A 26,484-nucleotide genomic window follows, 5' to 3' on the forward strand; every position below is an offset into this window, starting at 1 on the left:
GCATTTCGCACTCGCACAGAAAATGGCGCCGCGTGTGGCTTCAGAGTGTGGAAAATATCAATAAAGTTAAATTAAGGTATTTCCCTAAGTGATGCTGATTTGATATCGCGAAGTAATTATTTATTCAAATCCGGTCACCATTTACTGCACACCATTTACTGAAATATATTCACGTAAGAAACATTTCGCCAGTTCTCGAGAAATCGAAATGCGTGAAGACTAAAAATCTCTTTTTTCTTAAATATGCGTCAACACTGCCTCGAGCGGCTTCACTATGCGATTTTGCTGTGGAAAAAAGGGCAGTTGGGCTGTCCTGAGTGGCACATTAAAGAGAAATATTTTTGTTATATTCGTAAGTGTATGGTGGCAGATTAAGCAGAATAGAAACGAAGAGCCAAGCAATATGAGAACCTTATATTTCGCTATTGAACACAAGTCATTCTGACGAAGCACAACAAAAAATATTGGCAAGCAATTGCAACAGATAAAGCAATGAATCATGATGAGCGCTTCGACCCAAAACATCCAGCTCTAGGTGAAAACTTTCACAAGCCTCAAGTTAGGAAGTGTAATACTTTTGATGAGAAATACTTTTTTTTTTGTGCGGGAGCGTTGCCAACGACCCTAAAAATAGCAAAGCGAAAGCTGGCACGCAGAACAGTAGCGTTGCTTAATTTTGATTATTGTCTTTTTTCTCAGCTTTCTTTTTTTAAGATCAACTTTATTGCTTCCTTAAAAATTTAAACCTAAAGAGCAATGTTGATTCAGTTAGAAACGGCTGCAGACCGCTACATTCTCTTGTTGTTTGAAAAACAAAAATATGGCGGGTTCTTTTTCAGTTCGGCGGCACATCGTACGCATGCTAGTAAATGACTCTGGACGTTATTTTGAGGCCATATTGTTTATTTATGTGCGACTTGCTGGCCTTCTATTTCGCGTCTGAGCGCGTGTCCTTCGAGCGTGGAAATCTGCGCTGATCAAATCTCACCCATTTATCCGCTTTCCAATCGATTGTGCTTTGTTTCCGGGTCTTCAACAAATACGTCGCCGCCGGCACGTGCTTGTCATTCCGGCCGAGCTTCACTGAGCCAAAGGAAACAAGATTACCGATGAGGTATTCTGCGAGTGGGCGAAGTAGATAGGCAGCAAGGCCTGGCTCGGACACAAAGCTTCTAGCCTTCACTGCGCAAAAAAGGAATTAAAAGCGAAAGTAAAGAAACGCGGGAACAAGACATTTGGATGCTGCTGTAAATCTGCTCGCCCAGCCGTCGTAATGTGGAAGCGCTCGTGAGAGCGAATCCGCCCAACGTCGCTAGAGTAACAAGAAACCGGGACAGAACGACAGAAGGATAGAGACGGCTAGGAAAAAGCATATAGGCAAAACAAAGTAATATTAAGTGAAGTGATCAGACAAAGATAAATATGAAGATATTCGCTATGAAAACGCTCCACGCGTTATCCCCTGAAAGATTTACACGCTAATAACCTCATAATATCCTCGAAGAGCGATGGCTTGAGGATGAGAGTAACGACCCTTATCGGTGACGGTTCTTTCGATTGTTTTCTTCTTTTTTTGCGCACTAGCTGCGCGTGGGACGACGGGATGAGCAAATCGTTTCGGGAGAACAAATTACCCCTCACGGCATTCAGAGAAAAGGTATCGAGCTGAGCATCCTTCTCACCCTAACGGCTTTTCGAGACTCTGAGGGGCAGTTATGGCAGAGAGCCGGCCAAGTGTGAAGGTTATCGGACTGCATCCCATTGCTCAGCTCGCGGGGATCCTAAAAGAATTCCTTAATAAGGGTGCCTTGAGTCGTCCATCTATGTACTTCTTAGGCACACTAACTGGGTAGCGGATGGCGAGGGCTGCTCATTACTCGGCTCATTGCGCGGATTCGGTAACTCTGCTTCTTCACGGCTTAAGAAATTGGTTAGCGCACGGTCGATCTTTTAACGCGGAATATATTTTTTTATGTTCAGAGTATTAAACAGTATAAAAAAAAGAACAAAGAAGATAAATTGCTCCCCCCCCACCAAAAAAAAAGAAAAGAAAAAAAAACCCTCGAAGACAGGATGGAAGGAGAAAGCGCGAAGACAAAGCTGCAATGTGTGTCTATAGCGCTCGCAAATCACACTGTATACTTGTACTGAGCAACCGAAGCCGAAAGTACTGGCTTGCAGACCAATCAGGCACATATCATGGAGGTCGCGCGGAATAAACCAAGGTCCAGAGATGCTGCAATGATGCTGTCGCAAATGCTGCGTTGCCATTTTTTATATGATTTCAACTCATGCATCCTTGACTTTCGAACTTCTGGCCTGCTGATAATATGGTTTCTTTCGGAATGATTGAAGTAATCTCTGTAATGCTGTAGTTTATTTAATATTTCAATTTAAATATTGGCGTTTAGTTTATATATAGCATTCTATAGGGTCTGGTGAGGATGAACCATTTCAGTAAGACAATGTCCAGGCTTCTCGTCAAGTTAAAAGCGAGTGAATTAGACTTTATCACTCACAAGCGGCCCCCTTGTTCCCAATAAAACTGCCAATCAACATTCAAGAAAGAGGGTTATATTACGGTTGGCAGTGCTCTTTATCGTTGGCCAAAGGCTGCAGATTGTATTTGTAATGTTTATTTGTTCATGCTCAGTGCCACCGACACGCGGCCTGTACATTCTGTCTGTGGCGCGAGATGCACCCAGCTTTCTTTTCAATGATCATGTCCACGCGCAAATGGTTCTGCGTTTGTGATTCGCATAATTGCTTTTTGTGCCTTATCTCAAAAGTTCTTATTCAGCTAGAAATTGAACGCGCTTTCGACGATCAGCCTTGTTTCTACGCCACCGCCGAGCTGTTCAGTTTTTTGTGCGCTAAATTCGGCCCAATAGTTTGTTTCACTACTGCGTTAGTGTACTGGTATGTTACTGACGGCGTCTGCACCAGTTCTTAATATGACGAAGTCTGCCATAAGTCCTGTGCAGCACTTCAGGCATCTTTTGGGCGATTAAAAACTGCAGGTGCTGTCGTGGGAAGGTGTTCTTTTCGCTTGGCACTATCACTGCATGTGCCGAATTTATCTTATGTTAGTGGTGTGCACACGTCCCAGTGGACACTAGGGCTTCATACGCAACCAGAAAAATTCAGAGGGGGGGGGGGAGGCAATTTGTTGGCCTAAAGTGCGGTGAGGCGAAAGCCTTTAGCGCCGTGTTGCTGCTTGTGTCATTGATGTATGGTTAAGATGTTAAGTACAGAATTGTGTGTGAATTATAAATGCTGGAGACACTGGAAGGCGTTTGGGAGGCAACCGTACGTCTGATTCGACGCCTTTCCGGAAACAATCTCCAGCGCCCTAGACAAGGATAACTACATGCGCATTGGCAGGAAGTAGCGTAGTCGTTAGCACCCTCAGCTGTGGAATGGTAGGATGGTGGTTCGAATCCCATCATGCACGATGATTTTTTTCTTATCCAGTTGCTAAGAGCGTAACGGACGGACGGACAGGCTCGTGGCCGCTAGTATGAGCCATTAAAGTCTTTCGCGTTCAAAATCAAATACGTTGGCTATTGTTTTTGACTGTGACCAACACTTTCAGGTGTTTAACAACGTACTCTCAGAAATACGGCTCATGTGATTTCAGTTCATTCAGCTGCTACCTCGGGGCGTACGCCTCAGAAAATTGAAATCATAATTTGAATTTTGAATCCGTGGTACAACAAACTGATTTTCTCTGGTCGTCAGAAGTAGCGAAAGTTGTCCTACGAACCACTGCAGAAGTGATATTTTGCGCCTAGTACGAATAATAGGTTATCGCAATCCCCATGCTTCCAGAGCATCCTGGGGTCGTGGCCACAGTATTCGACTGCCCTGAAGGCCAAGAAGGCACTGTTCAGATTCCTGAGAACAATTGGCTTGAGGGACCATCTGTGGCTGTCTCCCTGGCTCCCTATCTCTTTTCCTTTTCAATCCCCCATCCCACTTCCCCAGTGCACGGTAGCCATCCAGAATGCCCTTCTGGTTAGTATCCCTGCCTTCCCTCTTCCTCTTTATCTCTCTTTTAGTTGAAAACATTATGAGGACGCTTAAGCCACCTTAACAGTGCATCGCGATAGCGGTGTGTTCCAGATTCATTACAAACACTTTTGGTTCGAGCTCTCGGACGCAGCCCGTTTATGCTCAACCAGGGGCAGCTCCCAACCCATGCGGGAGCCGCCACATCTTCATTTAACCTTTGCTATTGTACTATGCAAGGAAGCCATGCGTTCTAATTCAGGCTTTCTCCTGCGGTTGCCCACGTGCTCTTGGTTATATACTTACTTGCGCAGCGATAGAAGTTGATGACGACATCTAAAGCACAGCGCCAGAGACTGCCGGTTAAACGCGTGGGATGTTCGGCTGCGCAGTGGTCTAACACAGCGGCCAGAGAAGCTGATCTGTTCGTACTGCAGCGGGTTGGAATTCCGCTCGCAGCGAAAAGTGTTTTAAACCAACTTATTAAGTCATCCATCCAGCTGACACACTCAAGCCCTCTGCTACCCTTGCCCGCTCGGGTTGCGATGTAGATATTGTCACAGCCTCCGAGCTTCTGTGGTCAGGATGGATTTTCAAATCTTGTCGCGCGCTTTCATTCGTCCTTGAATGTCGCGAGGCAACTGTGACGTGATAACTGTCTCGATCTATCAGAGAACTTCTCCGACATTGGCGGAGTTTTTGTGTGAAGACAACTTTAGCGCTATCCTATTATTATCGCCACGAAATTGTTTGGTGTTTGTCCAGGATACACAGCGCTACCTGGTGACGTCCAGTATGCCTGCCAACGAATAAAAAACCACTACGATTCCCTGTGCACATCCATGCACGCTAAGTACCATAAAATCTGGATTGTCTAGTGCTTGGTCCTGATAGAACGAGATGGCGTAAATACTCTGCCCGTTCCCTGTCATCATGCCGTTGGAGTGAAAGGTACCTTAATTATTTATGTCGCGAACCACCCGCACCAGTACTACCACCTTTATTAGTACTGTAACTAAACATGCAATACGTCCTGCCACCGATGTATGACAAAAAAAACACACTTTGCTGGCTGATGCGGATTTTTTTTCTTGATTGAACGGGTGGTTGGGGATGCGAACACTGCTCTCGAGTTCAGTATTTTTATTTATTTATTAAAAAACTGCCAAGTTCGGTTGAAGGAGTTGTGGCTCCTTCGTTGCAGTGGAGTACGCTTCTCTTGCGAATTCCTTAGGCTGTATCGCAGAACATTTCATTTCAGGCTTTGCTCTCGAGAATATCAACACACCACAAAATCCAGTAACACGGGGTACATATAATCCTATCGGGTTTAACAGTGTCGTGATTAATTAAACTTACTATCGCGCTTTACTTATAAGGGAACCGCTAGGCACTAGGTCATGCAAATAAACGGGACCGGTGGGCTCTAGTTTCACCTTGACGCTTTCTTTTATTCTACGTACATCATCTGCCTGGCCCTGGAAGTTCTTTTAACCGCACAAGAGATGTAGGTTGCGCACCATGACACTGTTTCCGCCCTTGTTTTGACGACAACCCCAGACGCATGTATGCTAAACTGCCATGACTCTGTGCGAAACGATGTGCAACAAGTAAATTCACCGGTTTGTAGATTAATGCACCTCGCTGAAATCTTTACAGACGGCGCTTGCAAAGACGCACAGCGCACTGATTCTTTAATCGCAAGGATCGCACTGCCGCAGAGTTCATGCTGATGGTGAATAAAACACTGCAGAAGGGTACGTTCTTCTCCAAAGCACTGCTGTCCCTTGGCACGAAAATAGGCTTGACTCCAAATCCCTCCGCTCACCCGCTATGCGACGTTTGTTGAAGAAAGCACTAACCTGTTGGCATCCATATGTGCACGGCACAACTATTTAATCGATGAATAAACTGACACTGTCGATGGATAAATCCTGAGCACGGAAAATCTCACTGAAAAAGCAACCCTTGAAGCACACTTCAACACACATTCTTCGACGCACCCAAAGGAGTGCCAGCCGCAGTAGCCGCCGTAACGTGTCGTTGTTGACGTCATGGCAAATTACGCAAACTTGGTGACTTTGCTCTAGTGAGACGTAGAGCCCTGGGGACCATGGGTTATGAAAATGACGTAAATACTACCCTATTTGGCAAGAGATTTGAATGCAAAAGCTGCGGAAATTTTATTGTGATTTTCTAGAAATTTGACGACCTTTGCATTCAGAGACATACATTTCAATGGTGTTTCCGATGAAAGATCAATCCATACTTATTAATTAGGAATTTCGATTTAGTATCTCTATGGAGGTGTAATATAAAGGTATAAAAGCACTTTCTTGCAGAAAACTGCAAGAAACAAGCGACTAATCGCCTAGCCGTAGCCATAAAACTTCGCAGGATTATTCGAAGGGAAAATTGGAAGCCGTAGTAAGATTCTTGTGCGCAAGGCTGCTGATTACCTTGATGCGACACATTTTAGGAGGTTGTGTTTCGCCTGCCGCAAAGTTATTCATCTACCCTTGGGTACACCCTTCAGGCAACTTCCCATCCATCTCATTCCGTGTTGCCTGAGATTAAGGTATCACAAAGTTTCTAAATTACTTTCAACACTTTTAAGGCCGACAGGCTGAATAAGTTATCAGTATCAACAAAAGAGAGATCAGTCTGTATCAAATAAAGGCGTTATAAACTTTGCGCACGTCACTGAAACAAGAAAGGCATTAGAAAATTTGTTCTGTAGAGATTAGCACGCTGTAGAGATTAGAACGTCATGGGTTATGATTTTTTCACGTTTATCTTGACAGCTAATTACACTGATGCACAAGAAGATTCGTGCTCCCCTCTTAATCTGGTATGAATTTTGTATGTGTCTGGAGCTGGCTTTAAAATCCTTAAATAAAATATATGCACGATACAGCATTTACCAAGTGCAGTAAGATATGACAGAGATATATGAATAATCTTCGACCTTCCTAACAGCAAGAAATGAATACCCGAGCTCCGGTGCTCTCCTTTTTTGTTACCACTGGAAGTAAAAGAAGTATAGACACCCAAGTTTTGGGCGCGTGTTTTTTTGTTTGTAATGATGCGTAATGCATTAATTAATATACCTGGATTACCACATGGTTTTCTTCTACGACAACTAAACAATTTATTATCGCATTTCTTTCTTTTGCTGTGTCAGTCTTGGTTTCAACAGCCGAATTACGGCTGTGACGTCAAAGTGTGCTTACAGGTCACGTGACGAATAAAAAAACTGCGATATAATCGTTGCTTCCACATTCGTTGTCATTCTGGCTCTTGAGCAAGGCTGGCTTGAGCATTGCAGTAAATTAAAACGATGAAGCAGAGGTTATATGGACATTTTTTTATGTCTCACGTGACACAAAAGTACACTCTGACGTCACAGCCATCGTTCGGCTGTTGAAACCGAAATCAAAACAGCATGGCAGAAAAATTTCGATTATAAATTATTTAGCAGTCGTAGGCGAACATCACATGGCAATTCATACGCAGCAGACTACTCCGCATCATTGCAGGGAAGAAAACATTCCACCAAAATTAGGCGTCTATACTCCTTCAAGCAATGAAGGCAATATTATTCACTGACAAGAGACTATCTCATGTCATTAATCGTAAGACGGACGTGACGCCTTCTTGTGAAAAGATGTCGCCTTGCAGATGAGGCATGCAGTAAAGGCAATATGGCCTGGTTGTTAATGTAGTCACCGCCTTGCAGATACGGCATGTAGTTGTGTGTTGTTTGTGACTTCATTGCGTGCCCAGTGACTATATACGTCTTCACGTTCCAACAGGCGCCAACGTGACCACTCATAGGTATCGCATGCGTAACTCGTAGATTTCGGGACACAGCGATGTCATGTGTTCTAGTGTAATAGACTGCCTTCACCGCACCTCATGATGCGGCACTATGTTGCCGTGCATTCTTACTTTGAGGCGGGTAACTCCACTTCTTCGAGCCTCCGCGGTGGCTGAGTGGCTATGGCGCTGGGCTGGTGGCCCGAAAGACGTGGGTTCGATCCCGGCCGCGGTGGTAGAATTTCGATGGAGGCGAAATTCTAGAGGCCCGGGTGCTGTGCGATGTCAGTGGACGTTAAATAACCCCATGTGGTCGAAATTTCCGGAGCCCTTTACTACGGCGTCTCTCATAGCCTGAGTCGCTTTGGGACGTTAAACCCGAATAACCAAACCACTTCTGTGTGGCTTAAAAGATTTCTTTTTATGATGTCACAGTTCCCTCCATAACCTTTGTATGCTGTGTAGGAAAGGAAGTAGCGTATGCATCAAAACTACTTTTTTATTCATGTGGCTCACAACAGAGTAATGTTACAAACGTCGTGGTTCAGCCGATGGCATTGAAACAGAAGCCTATGAAAAGGCCTGCAGAGCTGGAAGAGAACAGCCCGATCTTATGGTAGCGAAATGTTGTGTAAGAAAGTTGGAAGATGAGAACGCAGGTAACAATAATGAAAGAATACCAAGTGTAGGTTCCTATTGTTTGTTGCGCTTCAAATTAGTGCTTCAAAGAAGCGAAGGAGATCACAAGCTATCATTTACCGCTTAAATAAACAAACGAAGAGAGGTGATTCCTCCACCGTTTCAAACTCTCTCGCGATGCCAAAGCAGAGAACAAAATCGTCCCAGTGTGTTTTCAAAGCTTCGCACAAAGAGGGGCGTGCGTCTGACAGTGGCCTTTCAGCTTCGATGGCCCTTACGAAAGAAGCTGTTGTTGCAAGAACCCCTGAAGGAGTAGGGGGCCTGACATACTGCCTCATTTCCAGAACTTGTGGTTACGACATGCCGAGAAGAGTGAATATTCAGTATGCTTCGATGCGTTTTTAGTCTTCTGTGAATGGCTGCGATTTGAGGAGTTCCCGCAACTAGAGCCCTCAAAGTGTTTCAATAAACCTGTCTACGCAGCTTTTTCCTCTTAAATTTTGCCGCAATAACAATGCAGTGACTCCGTTTTTAAACAACTATTTCGAAACTGGGTACTCTGTGGCAAATACTGCCTTTTCCTCAAAGCAGAGACATTTGCTTTAAAAGGTCGAAGCATAAACTCTTTAACGGATGTTTGCCAAGGCAAGATAGGCTACCTTTAAAATCGGCCTGTGTGGTTTAGTATTTAACCTTGTAGGTAGTAAGTTGGGCTATCTTAAAGCATAGCTGCACATCTTCCGAGCGATCGCGTCTTTGCACATTTAAAGCCCGTAGTAAGGGTAATTTTATATGAGGTACGCCGTACACAAGATCGTTTTCACGAGCACAAGCTATAAGTAATGACTATAAGTGGCTTTAAGTAGTAGTGATAAGTAATGGCGCACCATTTGCCTGTTATCTCCTATCCATATTGAAAGCTACTACCTTCGATGGCATGTTTATGTCTGGTTTTATAACTGCTGTTCTTTCAGATCTTTGAAGTATTTTCAATCATGCATACTTACACTGCGTTTCGTAACTATACATTACACGGAAATTGTCTTTCACCAATTTTAGTGATGTATAAAATATCCATCAAAACGTGTTTTTTTTGTGTTTGTGTGTGTATGCTGATCAGTATATGTATATTGTATGAGCTGCTGTTGCCTATGTAAACAAGGGGGATGCGAGCCTGTCAAGTTGCTGTTCAGTAGCTTTTTCTTCCATCTCCCCATGTTTTGTACAAACATGAAAATAAACCGTATTCGTATTCGTATGTCTAAAACAACTCACGTTGGAAACATTTACCACTGATAGCAATATCAAATAAATTGTTTACTAGTGCGAACTTCTAATAATCGTCATTTATGCAACATCAAAAGCATGCAGCCCCGTCTATTCTAGTAACTTCCTGGCGCATATCTAGCCTGACGTGGAGTGGTGGAATGCGATACCGAACTAAAGGAATTTTTATGCCTAGGGTCGCAATTCACAGCACTTCGTGGAAAACACGCGAATAAGAATTTATTTCTTGAGGAATGAGAGAATTTCCTTGCTCCACCGCAACGTTCAAAATGAAATTTTGGCGCTTGATGTATATCAAAAAGACCGCATCGGTCTCAATATTGAAGGCTTTATAACGGAGCGTGGAACGCTATATCCGCGTTCCCGAGTATAGCCCTTCGTTCGTTTTATTGTTGAGCAAGCGAAAAGTTTTGTTTTTTATTGCAATTTATGCAGTTACTATGTGTCCTGTGCATATTCTGACTGCCGGCATAATCTTGTTTTGGAGTTCCAGTATAGCATTTCTTTATACGGTTGTGCTCAAAGGTTTTCCAATCCAAAGAAATTGCAGTAATAATGAGCCGATATTTCAACAATAATTTCACAATCTACCTTCATAGCTGAGCTGATTCTCTATGACAGTAATTTTTTATAGCGTTGGCAGGGCACCGACAGCAGCCGAGGAAAATTAGTGCACGGGGAATTAAATTCGTTCCCCTCAATTGTTCGTAGATTATCACAGTTAGAATTTTCGCACAAAGCTATCAACGCAAATAAGCTTATTTCACCACATCTTTCTTACCCCGCTCTAAATTTTGTCGGCCTCAGTTAGTGAGAACAGATAAAGTAGCTGGCAAAACCGTTTTGTGCCTAGATGTTCGCACTCTAGAAAACGAAGTTCATTAATCCTTTAAGCAGCTCGTATCTTCTAGATGCGCGTCTTTTAACGACGCTGTCGCAAATGCCTCTCTGCTATTAGAAGGTATCGTTTACACCTCTGATTGTTTGGCGGTTCCTCTTTTATCCACTTCAACGTAGACGGGGATTTGAATCCTAGACAAATTTTCAAGATGACCTTTTGATTGAAAGAAGGAACCTGAATTAATAACTGTTTTCGGACGTCGGCAACTGACGAGTCATTTTCCGCCAGAATAAAATTCTGCTTAATAAGTTGATATTATGGATGCTTTAATAAAAGCCAGCAGAGCCTTTTGTGAGCACATAAATTTTGGTTCTAATAAATTTCTAAAAGTCAACTAGTCAAAAGATAGAAAATGACTAATTCGAAATGGGCTTCTTGGTGGTGCTGCCGTCGTTGATCATCTGTTAAGAAAATAATGTCTTTGAGTATCATTATGTGAATGGATTTCGTCCATGAGTCAGTCCTCCTGCGTGATTGTGGAACACCCAAATGGCTACGCAAGACTCCCTCCTTGCTTTCGCCAGGGAGTGTAGTCTCTGGCACCACGTATAACCGCTGACTCTCCCCCTCACCCCCTTCCCCCGCTTCTCATATTCCCTTTAGGACAAAGAGCGATCCAAGAGAATGAGCATACACCTATAAGTTTCATTCATTTTGTGCTCTAGCGCTTCGCGAGCATTAAAATAAGTCTGGGTAACTAGAATATTCGCAGTGCACTGCACACTTGTCGCTTTTAAAAATTTTGCACCCGTTCTTGGTATCTGTTGTAAACAGCGCGAAAAAGAGGAAACAACAAGGGCCAGAACATTAGGGTTTTTTGGTATTTACAATATTAGTGAGCATTTATTACTTTTCCTCGGCTTCAAAATGCTGATTTAAAAGTTTGAGGGCGTCGACGACTATTGAGAAATTTTATCAGTGTTTAGTAGTTTCTCCACGCAGTGTATAAAGCTCGAGCCTATAAAAAAAGACGATAGCATTCATTTCTGTATTGATCAAAGTATAAAAATGAGATTTCCAGCCAGTCTCTCAGTAAAAGCAGAATTACAGCGTAAAACAGAATTTCAAGCAAAAAAGAAGGCCCAATATAGGAGCACGGCATGAAGTGAAGAGAGAGACGACGAGAGAATCACTGTGTGGAGGTCCGTTTCCTACGTTTGCGGAACTGCTTTCGTTGCGAACAGCTCTCTGAGGAGGACATCACGTCGCGAGCATGTCGCAGACAAGCTGTGCCCACCCAGAATTCAGGAGAAGGCCCAACTGAAACATTCACGCGCCATTTGCTGCACACAACTTCGAATGCCTGATTGAATATTGATCTTGGCAGGACTATACGACGCAATGTCCACCCGCTCATTTCTGTTATCTTCTGCAAGCCACAGACATTAAAGAGCACTACTAATTTAGCCGAATTCGGACCGTCTCTTGTCTTTGTCACGGCGAGATTAAGTCCTGGAAACTGTGGCTCGGTCTCTGTATTGAAATCTTAGAGCTGGATGTTTACGTCAGAATTCTGGTTTTGAGTGAAGTTCAAGCGCTTGCTACGTTGCTCTTGTGCCATCCTCGGTAAAAAGTAGTTGCTGATGTAAAGGCGTTTTCGTTTCGCTTATAATACGACGAGGAAAAAAAAAGAGAAGAAATCGTATCTAAGAAATCGCCTGATGTAACGCCGCTCTTGTTTCGCTTATAATCTGATGAAAAGAAAGAAGAAATCATCACTTGAGCGTTACACGAGAAACGAAATAGCTGAAAAGACACGATCAGGATACATGTAATATCGCGATACAACTTTTACGTGAACAGAGTCTCGGGAGAAAAATTTAGTTTGGCATGGTCATTGAAATAACTTGCCTGAAATGTGCCAAATTATGAAATCGTTTTTCCATTGGTAACAACACCACGCGACTGGGTCAAGTGGGAGGGTTCATTGATATCATTAGCCTACTTAAATCCACTCTAGGATGAGGCTTTCTCCACACCCCTCCAAATAACCCCTTCCCGTGACAGGTGCGGTTTTCTTATCCCCGAAAACTCCCTGTTATCACCCGACCAACTCACTTTCTGCAGCCCCATTTTGTGAAATGTTTATCGCTCTCTTATTGGCTGGCAAATTTACGCCATAAAATTTTCCAATAAGACAGCGATAAGCATTCCACCCTTCTTGAATGACTCACGCGCCAAATGTTACTCCGTTTTTTTTTCCAATGTGCCGCAGGATGAGGCCAAATTCCAGTGCGCCGGCCGAGCCAGATGCGGCCCCCCTCCGGGAGACATGAGCCATCCTGGTCGCCTTCCTTGGAACGGGACACTCGCACTGTTCATCGCCGCAGCAGCAGCAGCCTCGGTCTCGGCGTGAGTATCGGACGTGTGTCGTTATCGGGAGGCTGCCGTGTTAGGCGCAACCTTGGCAGGCCTTGACAGGGGGAGACGAGTGGTTAGAAAAGCGGGCTACCACGAATTCCGTGTTCCCAGATTCAGCAGGGCTCGAGCCATAGGCTGATTTAGAGTTTCCGTTGAGAGAATAACGTTCGCGCTTGCCTTTCTTCCGCGCATACAGCTCATACGCTCCAGCCTACACTTTGTGACGTCACGGAGCGACCATTAACGTCTTCAGAGTCTAGTCCCTGATGCCTGTGTACGGCTCCACGTCTATCTCGAATGGCACCTCTCCCCCTCCGCAGTCGGTTGCCTGTCCACGTGCCTGAGAGCAGGAGCACATACGGCGGTTTTTAGCCGCATGACATATCACGTGGTACAGCTGTTACAGCTCTTGCTGCAGAACGATTGCAGCATTGAAAAGAGAAGTGTTCAAATTTACTGCTAACTAAAGTAACCGTGGCCTGTGTTTTGAAAACTCATCGCTAAAATTAGCCAGTCACTTAAATTAACTAAATATCCCATCGCCATTTTGAGAACGATTGCTAGCATTAACTGTCATCGTCAGAGGACTGCGCGGCAAAAGAATGTGGTGATTCAGTTCAATTCTATTTATTTTCCAGATAATTCTGGCGGCTGCCTGGACTAAAAGCTGTAGGTATACAGCTTGACGAGGCCCAGGCAGCCGTTACACGGCATAGAAGCAGACTTTGTTGAGAACATTTACATACACACAAGGGAAAAAAAAATACTTTTTCAGAGCTACATTAGGGGAGCTTTCATTATGCGAGGATGTTCATTTCGCTAGGAAATAAGGTTACTTTAGCTAGACCCAGTAGTCCACAAGATGGAACTCTGATATATCCGTGTGCAAGTTTTGAAACCAGTTTGAAGGGTTCGAGGTGAACATAATTAGCTTTATAAAGCAACTAATTTATTGAGTACCTACTTGTACCACTAAGAGCGCATATTACAAATTATGCGGCTAGCAGAAAAAGCGCATATTACAAAGTACGCGCTTAGAAGAAAGGGACTACTCGAAAACACCTCCCGGACGAAATGACGGTGCTAATCTAGTATTTAGTTTAAGAGATATGCAGGCCACAGTTTTGAAATTTTGTACGTGAAAACTATCTTCTCATCTATAAAGCTGAGGTGAGCAAAAGATAAACAGTGTTAATAATAAAAAAATAAATAGCTTTTTGTATTGAGCTTGTATACAATTGCCTCTCTTTTGGTGGCAGTCTTTTTCACATAAGAACCAATGAGTGCCTTAATATGTATTGTTTTTCACTAATTCCTTTTAGTGAGATATTTTAGTGCATCTAGAGCAAATGTGATCGATTGTCATGAGATTCGCAAAAATTCGCTTTGGATATGATTGTAACGTTCAGCCTGATGTTTACACTTCGCTGAATTATTTACGCTCAGTGCGTCTACAAATGCGTTCAAGCTCTTTCAACAACAATATATACTTCAGGCTACTGGGATTCTCAATAAATGATGCAGCGAGATGCTTTCCCGCAAACATTTTCGCCGCATCTTCTCTTCACCTAGTACAGCAACGCAGCAAGTGTTCGAGAATAAGTATGTCAGTAAAGTTTACGAGCGCCTACTTGTGCGAGAAAAACACAAGCGGACGAAGAAGGTCTAAGTTACGTGTGTCCCATTCTGGCGGACCCATTCTCTGAAGGCATTTTTCCTAGTATTATCATTGCCGCTTGCGTTCAAAATGCGCCGACGTGGAGAAAAGTGCGCGTGGGATTGGGAAAAGCTTTTCAGGAGCGGTGCCATTCCTCGCCTACACGGCTGTGTTCTCTTCCTCGATAAACAACCCTTCTTCACATCATTCTATTTATTTCTCATAACACTATTGTTGCGCCCACTCCATCTGCGTATGTGTACGCATACAAAAATGCCCTAAGGCCGGCTATAGGATTTTGGCCCAAACAGCTATAAACCTTTCCTATTTCTATCTATAGCTGTAGATACAGGCAGATATATTTTTCTATAGAGAGCTTAAGACAGTTGTATGGTTCCAATGCTATATCTTTAGTGGCATAGATTTTTCAATAGCTGGCAACAAGCACCTCTATGAGTGCTTATAGACGTTCATAAAAGGCCATAGACGGACATAGCTATTTCCACAGACGCCCATAGGGCGTTTTTCTATGGGTAGTACATTGATGCACACAACTTTATATAGAATTTTTGAGAAGAAATTGTGAAATGCGCGAAAATTTTCTAGTGATAGAATGGGATAACGTTGCTTTTCATGAACGCTTTCTGTTTTTGATATATTGACCAATAATTCTTACTTAATCATGACGACAACATTGACTATAAGAAAGACACGAGAAGAGATAACGTGTGATAATGAATTCTTCAATTTTTAGAAGAAGCCCTCAAGACTGAGCAGGTTTGGATTGTTTTGTAACACATCATCTTTCATAGCCACAAAGGCACAAGCAAGAGCAACACCGACAGTTGTGCGAGAAATGTGGTAGCGTACCCGCTCACTCAGAACGAAAGGAAATGTTGTTTCTAACTTGACACCAAGGTCTGTTTTATGGCAGTATAAAATGCAGATGCTTCTTGTTTATCTCGGTACGACCAAATATTACGAGGTCAATGCAAAAATAAGAAATAAAAATATTGCAAGCTGTTGGTATGAGTGTCCACCCTATCTCCAGGTAATACCAAAGTAGCCTGGAACATTGGCAGTGCTGACGCACAAACATAAGACGACCCAGCTATCTCGCGTATTAGTCAGAAATCATAATTTTTCTGCATTACATTATATCTAGAATTAAAAAAAACATGCATCCCACTTAGATATGCTAGCACTCGATCAGGCCATGCCAAGATCCAACACAAGACCTGGGCACCTGCAGCTCAAAAAGAGAGCCTGGCAGAGTGAAGAGAACCAGCTCTATCCAGAAGTTTTTGTACATCAGCACTGTTTCACCAAGCCTCCGAGAATTCTTTTTCTGATGATGCCTTCACTGGGGACATCAGAAAAGGAATGATTTTTATCGACCCGCATTATGGGTAATGATAAATAGAAAACTCTGAACTCAGCGCCGGTTCAAAGAACGAAAAAAAAGAGGACATTTAAGAGCTACTAACAACTAATGTTTATTGTAAAAGAGATGAATAATATACACTCGGTCGGCAACCAGGAGCGCATGCGCCTCCCAACACGATGCAGAATGCGTTACTGATACAAATTCAGACATCATGGATAAGAACAAGCATTGGTATCTGTTACCTATCATTGTCTTCTCCAATAAACTTCCGCTTTTAGCAGCGCTTGTCCTCCTTCTTCGTCCCTTATCGCGGTGCTGTGTTTATAGTCGAGAAATGTACCAACTAACTCGACTGTCCGTTTTAATATTAATTGGTTTTTGGGGAAAGGAAATGGCGCAGTATCTGTCTCATATACCGTTGGACACCTGAACCGCGCCGTAAGGGAAGGGTAAAGGAGGAAGTGAAAGACGAAAGGAAGAAAGAGGTCCGCAGCGGAGGGCTCCGGAATAATTTAGACCACCTGGGGACCTTTAACGTGTATTGACATCGCACAGCACACGGGCGCCTTAGCGTTTTGCCGCCATAAAAACGCAGCCGCCGCGGTCGGGTTCGAGACCGGGAACTCCGGATCAGTTGTCGAGCGCCCTAGCCACTGAGCCACCGCGGTGGGTACTCTCCGTTTTGCTAAATAGAAAATGTGCGCTTTCACGTCACGGCACTTTCACGTCAAGGCGTCTCGCCACCAGCCTCTTACAGCATCAACAATGCTTCGTTAGCTCCGGTTACCTCGTATAAATACCTCGGTGTTCATCTGACATCAAATCTGTCCCGGAACCAGCATATTACATACATTACTGGAAACGCTAATCGTATGCTTGGTTACATAAAAAGAAACTTTTCGAATGCACCCATTTCAGTCAAACTACTTCTTTATAAAACATTGATCCGTTCAAAGCTTGAATACGGCGCGTCGATATGGGACCCTCGAGCTAAGTCCCTTATATCTATTTTGGAAGCTGTTCAGAACCGTGCCGCTCGTTTTATCATCCACAACTTGTGGGGTTTGACATGGGGAGATAAGTAATTTCTCCCCACTCAATCGCGGCTGACACGGTTCAAAGCCGCCCGGACCCCACCCCGTGATCGCGTACGCTACCGAGCGCTCGCCGACCACGGCGGGCCTTGCTCTGGGGGAACAAAGGAACGACACATTGGCTGACACAAACAGGCATTTATTGCTACAGAAACAATAACGCCAGCTAGCAACAAGGTACGCTAATGAATCGAGGGCGTCCGACTCACCAGCAAGGTTCCGAGCGAATGTTCGCCCGCGCTAGGGCAAGGGATATAAACTCCGCAGGCCGGACGGGACGAGTACGGGAGCCTGTCTCCCCGTCGCTTCTTCGCCCCGTCGGCGAAGAGCGGAGCCCCGAGCGACGCGTCCGCTCAGGCTCATTATCCCGGCCGAAGAGAGGCCATCTCCCGCGGGCGGGCTTCAGCAGTCTCCCGCGCAGCGACGCTGGCGCCCTCTCTTGCCAGTTAATGTAACTGGCAAGGGAACGCGCTCATCCTCGGGGTGAGACTGCTGCTGCACGGTGCCTCGCGGGAAAGCAAACTCATGGGGCTGCAGGGCAGGTCCCCACATCCCCCCAACCTTAAATAGACCCACGCGCCTGAAAGTACATGCTATGGAGGAGTCTCCTGGTCTTCATGTCCTTGAGGCACGTCTTGCAGCTGAGGTCACGCCGACAGCGTCCACGCAGACTTCCGCGGTATTCCGAAGGCGGCGTGAAGGTCTCCGCTGGGATGACTCGTATGGCCCGCGGACTACCGTGTCCGCAGGCCCGCGAATCGAAGGCCGGTGGGAAAACTGCAGGCCAGGATCCTGCAGTAGTCGCCAGGGCAGCAGCAGCCGGAGGTGACTGCTGACTGGTCTCGCCACAGCTGCCCCGGATGGATGCGGCGAACAGGATACAGGCCGCTCCGTCGCAGCAGGTGGCAGCGAGACGATGTGCACCGGTCAGCAAGCCTGGGTGGCTCCACCGGATCTGCAAAATTGTCGAAACGCTCTCGGCGTGCCTTTAACGTAGGTCACGGGAGGGGAAACGGCATCCGCAAGGGCCTCGTGGCACAATGCCTAACTCGCTAGCAAAACGTGTCGGCGGCTGTGCAAACGCAAAGTTCGAGTGAACAAAGCCCTTTTTTGAGTTGAACGAGACTGCTCAGTTCGTGCGAGGTTACAAAAAAACGGACGGGCAGCAAAGTGCGCCCCCTCTCAACGTCACGGTCCGGTGGTCATGTCTCTTTTAATGTGGTGCAGGCAGCTCCGAAAAGCCTCAGGCCTAACGACCACTCCGACAACGACCGTGACCACAACAAAGACCCGAAACGGGTTTTGTGCGCGCAGCCGCGAGGAGACATCAGCTTTGTGGGGTGGTCCTACCCCGCTCACTGCACAAAGCAGCTTCTGAGCGGTCGGCGCCCACCGTATCGGACGGTGTCGGAGCGCCCGGTGCCGAGCTGCAATACCAGCGAGCTCGTAGCGGCACCCGTGGCCCCAGGCCACCCGGCTCCCGGAGCCGCGACTCCCAGAGTCGAAAAAGAGATAGTAGAGAAAATATATACAGAAACTCGGACCACCCACGCGGCTTCCGTACTCACTCGCTTCGGGCTCGGCGACTCCGCGGGCGCTAGGCCTCGAACTCCCTCGATGCGGACCAAGTCATTCTCACGAAGAAACTCCAGGGGAAAAAAAATGTGCTGAGCATGTCGAAAAGTTCAAACATGCTGCAGCGCAATACACCTCGCACTCAAGAAAGCATGCCGCAGGTCCTAGCGATCAAAATTCACTCTAGGCCTAGCACTTGTCAAGTCCGGACAAAGAGCGTTCCTCGAACCGAACCGACAGTCGTCCAATGTTCCAAGAGCAGGCCCCACGTTGGGCGCCAGATGTGGGGTTTGACATGTGGAGATAAGTACTTTCTCCCCACTCAATCGCGGCTGACACGGTTCAAAGCCGCCCGGACCCCACCCCGTGATCGCGTACGCTACCGAGCGCTCGCCGACCACGGCGGGTCTTGCTCTGGGGGAACAAAGGAACGACACATTGGCTGACACAAACAGGCATTTATTGCCACAGAAACAATAACGCCAGCTAGCAACAAGGTACGCTAATGAATCGAGGGCGTCCGACTCACCAGCAAGGTTCCGAGCGAATGTTCGCCCGCGCTAGGGCAAGGGATATAAACTCCGCAGGCCGGACAGGACGAGTACGGGAGCCTGTCTCCCCGTCGCTTCTTCGCCCCGTCGGCGAAGAGCGGAGCCCCGAGCGACGCGTCCGCTCAGGCTCATTATCCCGGCCGAAGAGAGGCCATCTCCCGCGGGCGGGCTTCAGCAGTCTCCCGCGCAGCGACGCTGGCGCCCTCTCTTGCCAGTTAATGTAACTGGCAAGGGAACGCGCTCATCCTCGGGGTGAGACTGCTGCTGCACGGTGCCTCGCGGGAAAGCAAACTCAGGGGGCTGCAGGGCAGGTCCCCACAAACTATGACCGCGCATCAAGTGTCACACTAATGAAAAACACTTTGTCACTGCCATTACTTTCATTGCGCAGAAAAATTTCACAACTCTGTCTTTCATTTAAGATCTACAATCTGAATCCTGTTTTGAAAAACGTTTTGCTCCTTCCGCCCACCTATGTTTCATCGCGCATTGACCATTCACGCAAAGCGGGCGTTCCACCTTGTCACACTACCGCTCGCTTAAATTATTTCATCCCAAGTACGTCATCCGAGTGGAATCACTTGCCAGCAGATGTGGCACTCACCAACGATCTCGAGAATTTCAAAAAAAAGTTAAACGCCTGCATTTCTTGTTCATGATATGTGTGCCCTTCGGTTCGCAGTCCCACATGAACTCTGTTTTGTTGATTTGTAGTTTTGTGATTTGTTAGTTCTTGTTTTCTTCGTTCTTTTTCCGCAGCTTTTCATGGATGTGCACAATTCCTGAATAATGTACAACTCAGTGCAGTGCAGTATGTATGCTGTAACCCGTCAACGTATTTTAATTTGCTGTTATCTGTGTTTCTTGTTCCACTCCCCTCAATAATGCCAGCTGGGCCATGAGGGTATTTGAAATAAATAAACCTTCTCATTCGCCGTGTGGCAGGCTGCAATGCTACAATCTGGAAAAATTGTAGGACAATGCTGATTGTAGTACTTGAATGTTTCTTATTCAGTTCGCCGCATGCGTGTGCGGCAGGCGCGGGCTTCAACCCCAAGTACCGGTAGGTACCCATCACCGATACATGGGCTAGTAGATTTCCTTAGTCGTTCCGCTCGGCTTATCTGGGGGTGAAATTCTTAAAAAATTGTGTCTTTGAGCACACCTTGCGCGGACAAAAGTACATTGCGCCATGGTACCTTTTTACCGAAGCTGCACTTACGCCATGAAAAATTGTCATCGTCATCATCACTTCGTGCACTAGCTTAATGCTGCAGATGGCAGGATTTTAGGAACGACGACGACCTTTTTTTGGAGACCAAAAGGGGGCTAACTAATCGTTACTAGGTTTGAAGTTTTCAAATCATTTGACGCAAACTGAGCCGAGCGGACCAAACAGGCACTGCTGTTTGTCCTGCCAAAAAAAAAAAACAGAAAAGAAAGTTCCTCGTACCCTAAAATCACAAAACCACCGCAAAATCAGTGCTCCGCTGGCTCCTTTCACCCTTATCGCGGTTGAACATCGCATTTCTGGGCGGCGTCATCACCACACTACCTCATGGAGCGCGCCGGATCGTAGTAACTTGCTTCAGGGCTCGGCGTGCCTGTGTGAGTTGCTTCTCGTTTTGGCTTTGGATGAGCGCACACAACTCTGAGGGGGAGGGAAACAAATCGTCCGCCTTCCTTTCGTTCTTTCGCGAATACACGTATACGCGTACACATGCGCTCTCTCTCATTCTCTGCTTCTCCAAGCGCTGTTCTCGCTTCACCTCCTCGCATCTCGGCTTATCTCACTCCAGCAGCCAGCGCAGAGTAGCGCGACCCCTGCTTTCGCGGCGAGCGGCTGTGCGCAGCGAAAAACCGAGACAGCGCACGCTCGCCAAGCAGGCCGAGATAGCGCGATGTACTGCGGACTACCCACCCCTCTCTCTCTCTCTCTTTCTCTCTCACCCTTTCATCCACGTGGCTTCGGTTCTATTCTGTGGGATTTGAAAGAGTGAAATTGCACATGTTCTACCACTCTGCATATCCTTGTGTTGTGCACTAAGGGGGATGGGACGCTTCAAGCTGTGTGTGCCTTTTCCCTCCCTCTCTAATATGTGTTCATGCTTGCAATAAAGATCTATCTACATATGCTTCAAAGCGGCATTGGTCAAACGCACCGAGAAAAACGCACCTCACTTGCTGCTTAGTTGCGAAGTGCGCAATCGTTGGTAAGTTCAGAGACATTTGCGCTTTAGTGCTGTGCTGCGATAATCAGGAGGAAGTTAAAACAGGTTTAGTCATACTGCGACTACTCAGCTATGCTAGATGTATGATATTTTGGAACGCATCCGTAGGAAATTGGCTACACAATATTTTTTAGAGAACGTTTCCAGTTTACACGTGGCTCCTTTAGACAGTGTGGCCCGAGCGCCGAGAAAAATTCTGACGGGGCAGTGGCTCTTTCAGTGTTTTTCGCATGTTTATTTGCAAGGACTATTGGTATTGCAGTGTGTGGTGTGCTTTTAAGTTTAGCGGGAAGTTGACTCCGGCTTTGAGATGTCCTGAAATGCGTATGGAAGGCGCTTGAAGTCTTCTCAGAAACTAATAAAACGTTTCGTTTATCATCATGAACTATTTCTTGATGCAGACTTCAGCAAATGAACTCAATATAATAACCTGCCTTTTTTAATGTTTGACGCTCGCCAGGGTTGCCTGTGTCATGATAACGACCAGTTCAGATTTTCGCAATGATTGCAGTGCCTGATAACTTTTACACTCAATAAACGCCATATCGATGGAGCAGAAGTGTAGCGGAGCAGTCCACTGAAATGGAATAATGGAAGATTTGCCAGAACGTAACAATAGGTAGAGACTGATTCACTTTATGAAATTTAGTTGGCATTAGCAGATTAAATTAGATAGGAATTAGCAAGCAAGTGTGAAACACCCGTATTCAGCTTCCGTATAGAATAAAGAGCGAGTGAGATAAAATGAGGGAAAATTAAAAACGAATGGTTATCAAGAGATTCTTAATTAGTGTTGGAGACCTGGGGAAACTGTTTGGTCGGGCACAGCATATAGCTGAATATATCAGCAGTTACATTTTTGCCTTCTTATCTGGTTGTCCTTCTTGAGATCTGCTTCAGTTGGTGTCTAAGCTGTCAATAATTAAAATCTTTAGTTGTGTTTCCCAAGCATGGCATTCCTAGTACCATTTTAATGTTATGATTCAAATTGAATCTCAACAAGAAAAATTACATCTGTGGATGTCGGACATAAATTTAACGGATGCATGACTAGAAAACCGAGTTTGTTACGACTGCAAAAAAAAAAAACACTGTAGAAACACGCTGACGGCACCTCAACTACGCAGCACAACCATGGCACCAACCAGCGGCTGTGTGTGAAAGAGAGAAACGCGAATAAAAGAACGTAAATAATTCAGGCAGGCGAAGAGAGGAAAATACAAATTTTTGGACACTTTAATTTTTCTCAGTGGTGGTTTTGACTTGCCAACAGTCGTAAGAATGCCCTATTACGCGCAAAGTGAAAGTTTTAGAACTAACTTAGGGAGGCATGCAAGTTCCGTTGCTTTCTTGAAGAGACTATAGCGGGCAGGAACGAGACGCTGATGGGAAACGTGCATCTGTGAAACGCTGCCAGGCTCAACTGCGCAGCCTGCAAAATATTTTTCGCAGACTACCAGGAGCGCGTGGCCGGTTTTGTCTGAGCTGCGCGTGATAATGCTCCGAGATTTGCGGAATGTCAGAGGCCAGGGAAGACGGGACGTCTCCGCGATCCAGACTCTTTCCGCAGTATGAATCAATTCTCTCACTGAGTCCTTTGTGCGAAGAACTACATCCGCTGACTCTCCGCTAATGGGTCATTGTCTGAGACTGCTCATTCCCGCATACATCGTCTCTTCATGCGCCGCGAAACTGTGATGGTCTTGCAGGTCGTATTCAACGCAAGCACGTCGCGCTCACGGGGTGTAACGACTGTTCGCTCCACCAAATAGTCTGATATCTAAGTGGTAGGCCGTTAGGACTGATGCACGCGTCGGCTGCCTTGGAAAAAACAAACAAAAGAGTTCCGTCTTGTGTTTTTTTCTTTAATGTTTACCCCTCATAGCTCTATAATCAGAAAGTCCATGATTAAGTAATAATGGCATCCCATAAATCATCACGATACAAAGACTAAACCTTACTGGACAATCGAACTTGTGTCAGTTCTTGTGGCACTGGCAGAACATTGTGAGACGTTGAAAACGAACCTGATCACCTTGCGGCAGCGTTGGTTCAAATACCGCTAGGAGCACTGGAATTTGTTTTTTTTTTCTAGATACCATATGAATGGGTAATTTGGCATGAGCAGGAGGAACTCCAGGCTTAAATTGCACCATCTTCATCATCACCAGCCTGACTACGCCCACTGCAAGACAAAAGCCTCTCCTATATCTCTGTAATTAACGCTGTCCTGTGCCAGCTGCGGACACCCTGTCCCCGGCAACTTCTAAATTTATCCACCGACCTAATTTTCTGCCGGCCTTCTCCTGAAATCCAGTCCGGTACCCTTAACTACTGATCCGGAGTTCCCGGGTTCGAACCCGACCGCGGCGGCTGCGTTTTTATGGAGGAAAAACGCTAAAGCGCCCGTGTGCTGTGCGATGTCAGTGCACGTTAAAGATCCCCAGGTGGTCGAAATTATTCCGGAGCCCTCCACTACGGACCTATTTGGTCCTCTCTTCTTTCGCTCCCTCCTTTATCCCTTCCCTTACGGCGCGGTTCAGGTGTCCAACGATATATGAGACAGATACTGCGCCATTTCCTTTCCACCAAAAACCAATTATTATTATTACCCTTAATGATAATCTGTTATCTTATTCTTGATTTCGACTAGGATGTCATTAACCCTCACCCACTCTGCCCTCATCCCTCTTACTGTCTCTTAATCTTGCATCTGTCATTTTTCTTTGGCTTGCTCGCTGCGTTGGCCTAAATTTAAGTTGAAAACTTTTTTTAACATCAATGTTTCGACCTCCACGTTTAATTTAAACGGGAAATGAGGACAAATACACTTTGTTTTTTACTGATATGGTAAATTTTTATTCAACGAAATATCGTTGTAACAGAAAAGGCGGCTTCAGAAGCTAGAGAGCAAAGTAGAAAAAAATCGTCGCCATCACTACTCGATTTCACAAGTGAAATGCTTTCTCTTCAAAACTATGGCAACCCGTTCGTTTCCGTAGCAATGTCATGAGATTAAATCGACTTACGTGAAGATTTACAAATCTAATTTTTCTGCTTTTTAATCAGTATTTACCCGCTGGACAAACTTCAGCATAGTCAGAAAGAGGGAGGCAATGAATTTTTACCGAGAACAACATATAACTTAAGCGGTCCTTTTTGACCCTTTGGCTGCATTTTGTGCTGGTATTTGGCAGACGACAGGATAAAGCTTGCTTCTTCACCCAAAATTTACTAACGAATTACTAAGCAGTGTTTTTTACTGATTTCTACGGTCGTTCCTTTGAACGGCGCCTCAACGCCGAGATGAAATTTCAGCGTTCAGAGCAACTTCTTTTTGCTCCCCGAAGCACACAGTTAGTGCAATTGGTCGCAAACACAAATCCTGAAGCATCAGTCTGCAGAACTTAAAAGCGTGTTTTTCATGCCTTTGAGTCTTCCACGCCGTGCAAGAATTCCTTCGGAATATACCTAAGATACCGCAATATTCTTATTGTTTTGGGCTGTAAGATGCATGTTTCGTTTTAAAGCATATCTGTTATGCAACCCAACATTCCCTCGCGTTGGCAGTTGTGGCTTTTTTTTAAAACTACATCTTTAGGTTACCACTTTCTGTAATAGATTTTGTTGTATTTCTGCCGTGCACTCTGCAACGTTTATTTGTCTTTAATAAATTTACTGAAGCTTCTTTAAAACACCTTTCGTACGTCTTGCTTTTAAGCGCATATTTACTTAGGGCTCTTTAATTGTTTTTGGGAATTGCTTCTGACGCCAGTAAAAAACTCCGTTGAGGATTTCTCAGACACAAAAAATGCAATGCCTCGATGTATAAACTAACCGAAGACTTAGTAAATTTTCCCCTTTAATAAGTTTTCTCTTTCAGCAGCTCAAACTGGAACAGCATGGGGAGCGACGAAAACCTGGACATATCCTCCATTTTGCCGGCAAATCCGCAGGACTACGACAACCTCGCGCCTCCGAGGGAACACGGTGAGCAGAGATGATAAATCTTGGGTGCTAATTTTTTTCTAATCCAACCTACCTACCACTAAGTTATTGTGAGGCTACTCCTCTTCGTTTTAATTACATTAACACTTGAATAATTGCAACATAATAAGGCTTATAGCTCTGCGAATGCTTTACAACAACCAAATATTCGCTGTTCACTGTGTTATCGAGTAAGAAAAAGTAAGATGCATTGATGTCCTCGGCAAACCCGATCTAAAGTTCGGTTAGTCAGCATTAATCAAAATTGAGTTATATTTGCATCTTCACACAAATGTACAGAAAAGAATTTTCAGCCGTAAATCAGACTGTTCTTCTAGATGTGTTTTCTTTTTCATGATCTTTCGCACGGGTGTCTGCCAAGTGACTTAAAGCTTTATAACTTGAAAGTTACAAAAGAAACAAGGAACAACTTCTGCTAACTTAAATACACGCTCGGCAGAATGCGTGTTCAGAATAAAGTTGTGAATACTGCCAAGTGCCAGAAACTTGAGAGGTATTTGGCCACATTAAGCAAGAAGCTGATTGAAGCCAACTGGAAAGGCTGTTCGGAGCATCCCTTATGTTGCACAGTTTTCGAAAACTGATAGTGGGTGCACAGGCAATACTGTCTGACTTCCAGTAGCAGTTACGGTGCAGAATTAGTGCATTTCAAAACGTCTGCAAGAGGCTGATGTGTCTTGTGGGGTCTGGCGAGGATTTATCGGAATGTGTCCTTGTAGAATGCCTGCATTAAAGCCGTTTTGTAGCGAAAGCTGCATTGGCCACGAACCCGCACTTCCGCCGCGCTCGCATTCCCACAATGGTCGCACCGCACCCAGTGACCAACCACGTGACAACAACTAGCCAGACAACCAGACTAACCTAGACTTGCAATCAAAGTTAACCAAGGCTAACCAAGCTATGCCTTAGCTTTCGCTACATATATCCTGGTATAGCCGAGCTAAGCCACTGCCAATTTTTTTC

The 26,484-nt window shown here is 45.3% G+C and overlaps 1 protein-coding gene across 2 annotated transcripts in view; it reads left to right on the forward strand.

Moving 5' to 3' along the window:
* Nucleotides 1-26,484, forward strand: part of LOC144106611 (glycine receptor subunit alpha-3-like) — a 78,417-nt gene that overhangs the window by 38,599 nt on the left and 13,334 nt on the right. The window contains exons 2-3 of one of the 2 annotated variants that reach the window (XM_077639458.1): nucleotides 12,873-13,009; nucleotides 25,397-25,503. In XM_077639458.1, the coding sequence (XP_077495584.1) occupies nucleotides 12,930-13,009; nucleotides 25,397-25,503 (187 nt within the window). In that variant the 5' untranslated portion in view covers nucleotides 12,873-12,929. The remainder of the gene's footprint in view (nucleotides 1-12,872; nucleotides 13,010-25,396; nucleotides 25,504-26,484) is intronic. The other variant, XM_077639459.1, reaches the window with a different exon arrangement.

Source organism: Amblyomma americanum, chromosome 10 (genome assembly GCF_052857255.1).
Source record: "Amblyomma americanum isolate KBUSLIRL-KWMA chromosome 10, ASM5285725v1, whole genome shotgun sequence".
NCBI lineage: Eukaryota > Metazoa > Arthropoda > Arachnida > Ixodida > Ixodidae > Amblyomma > Amblyomma americanum.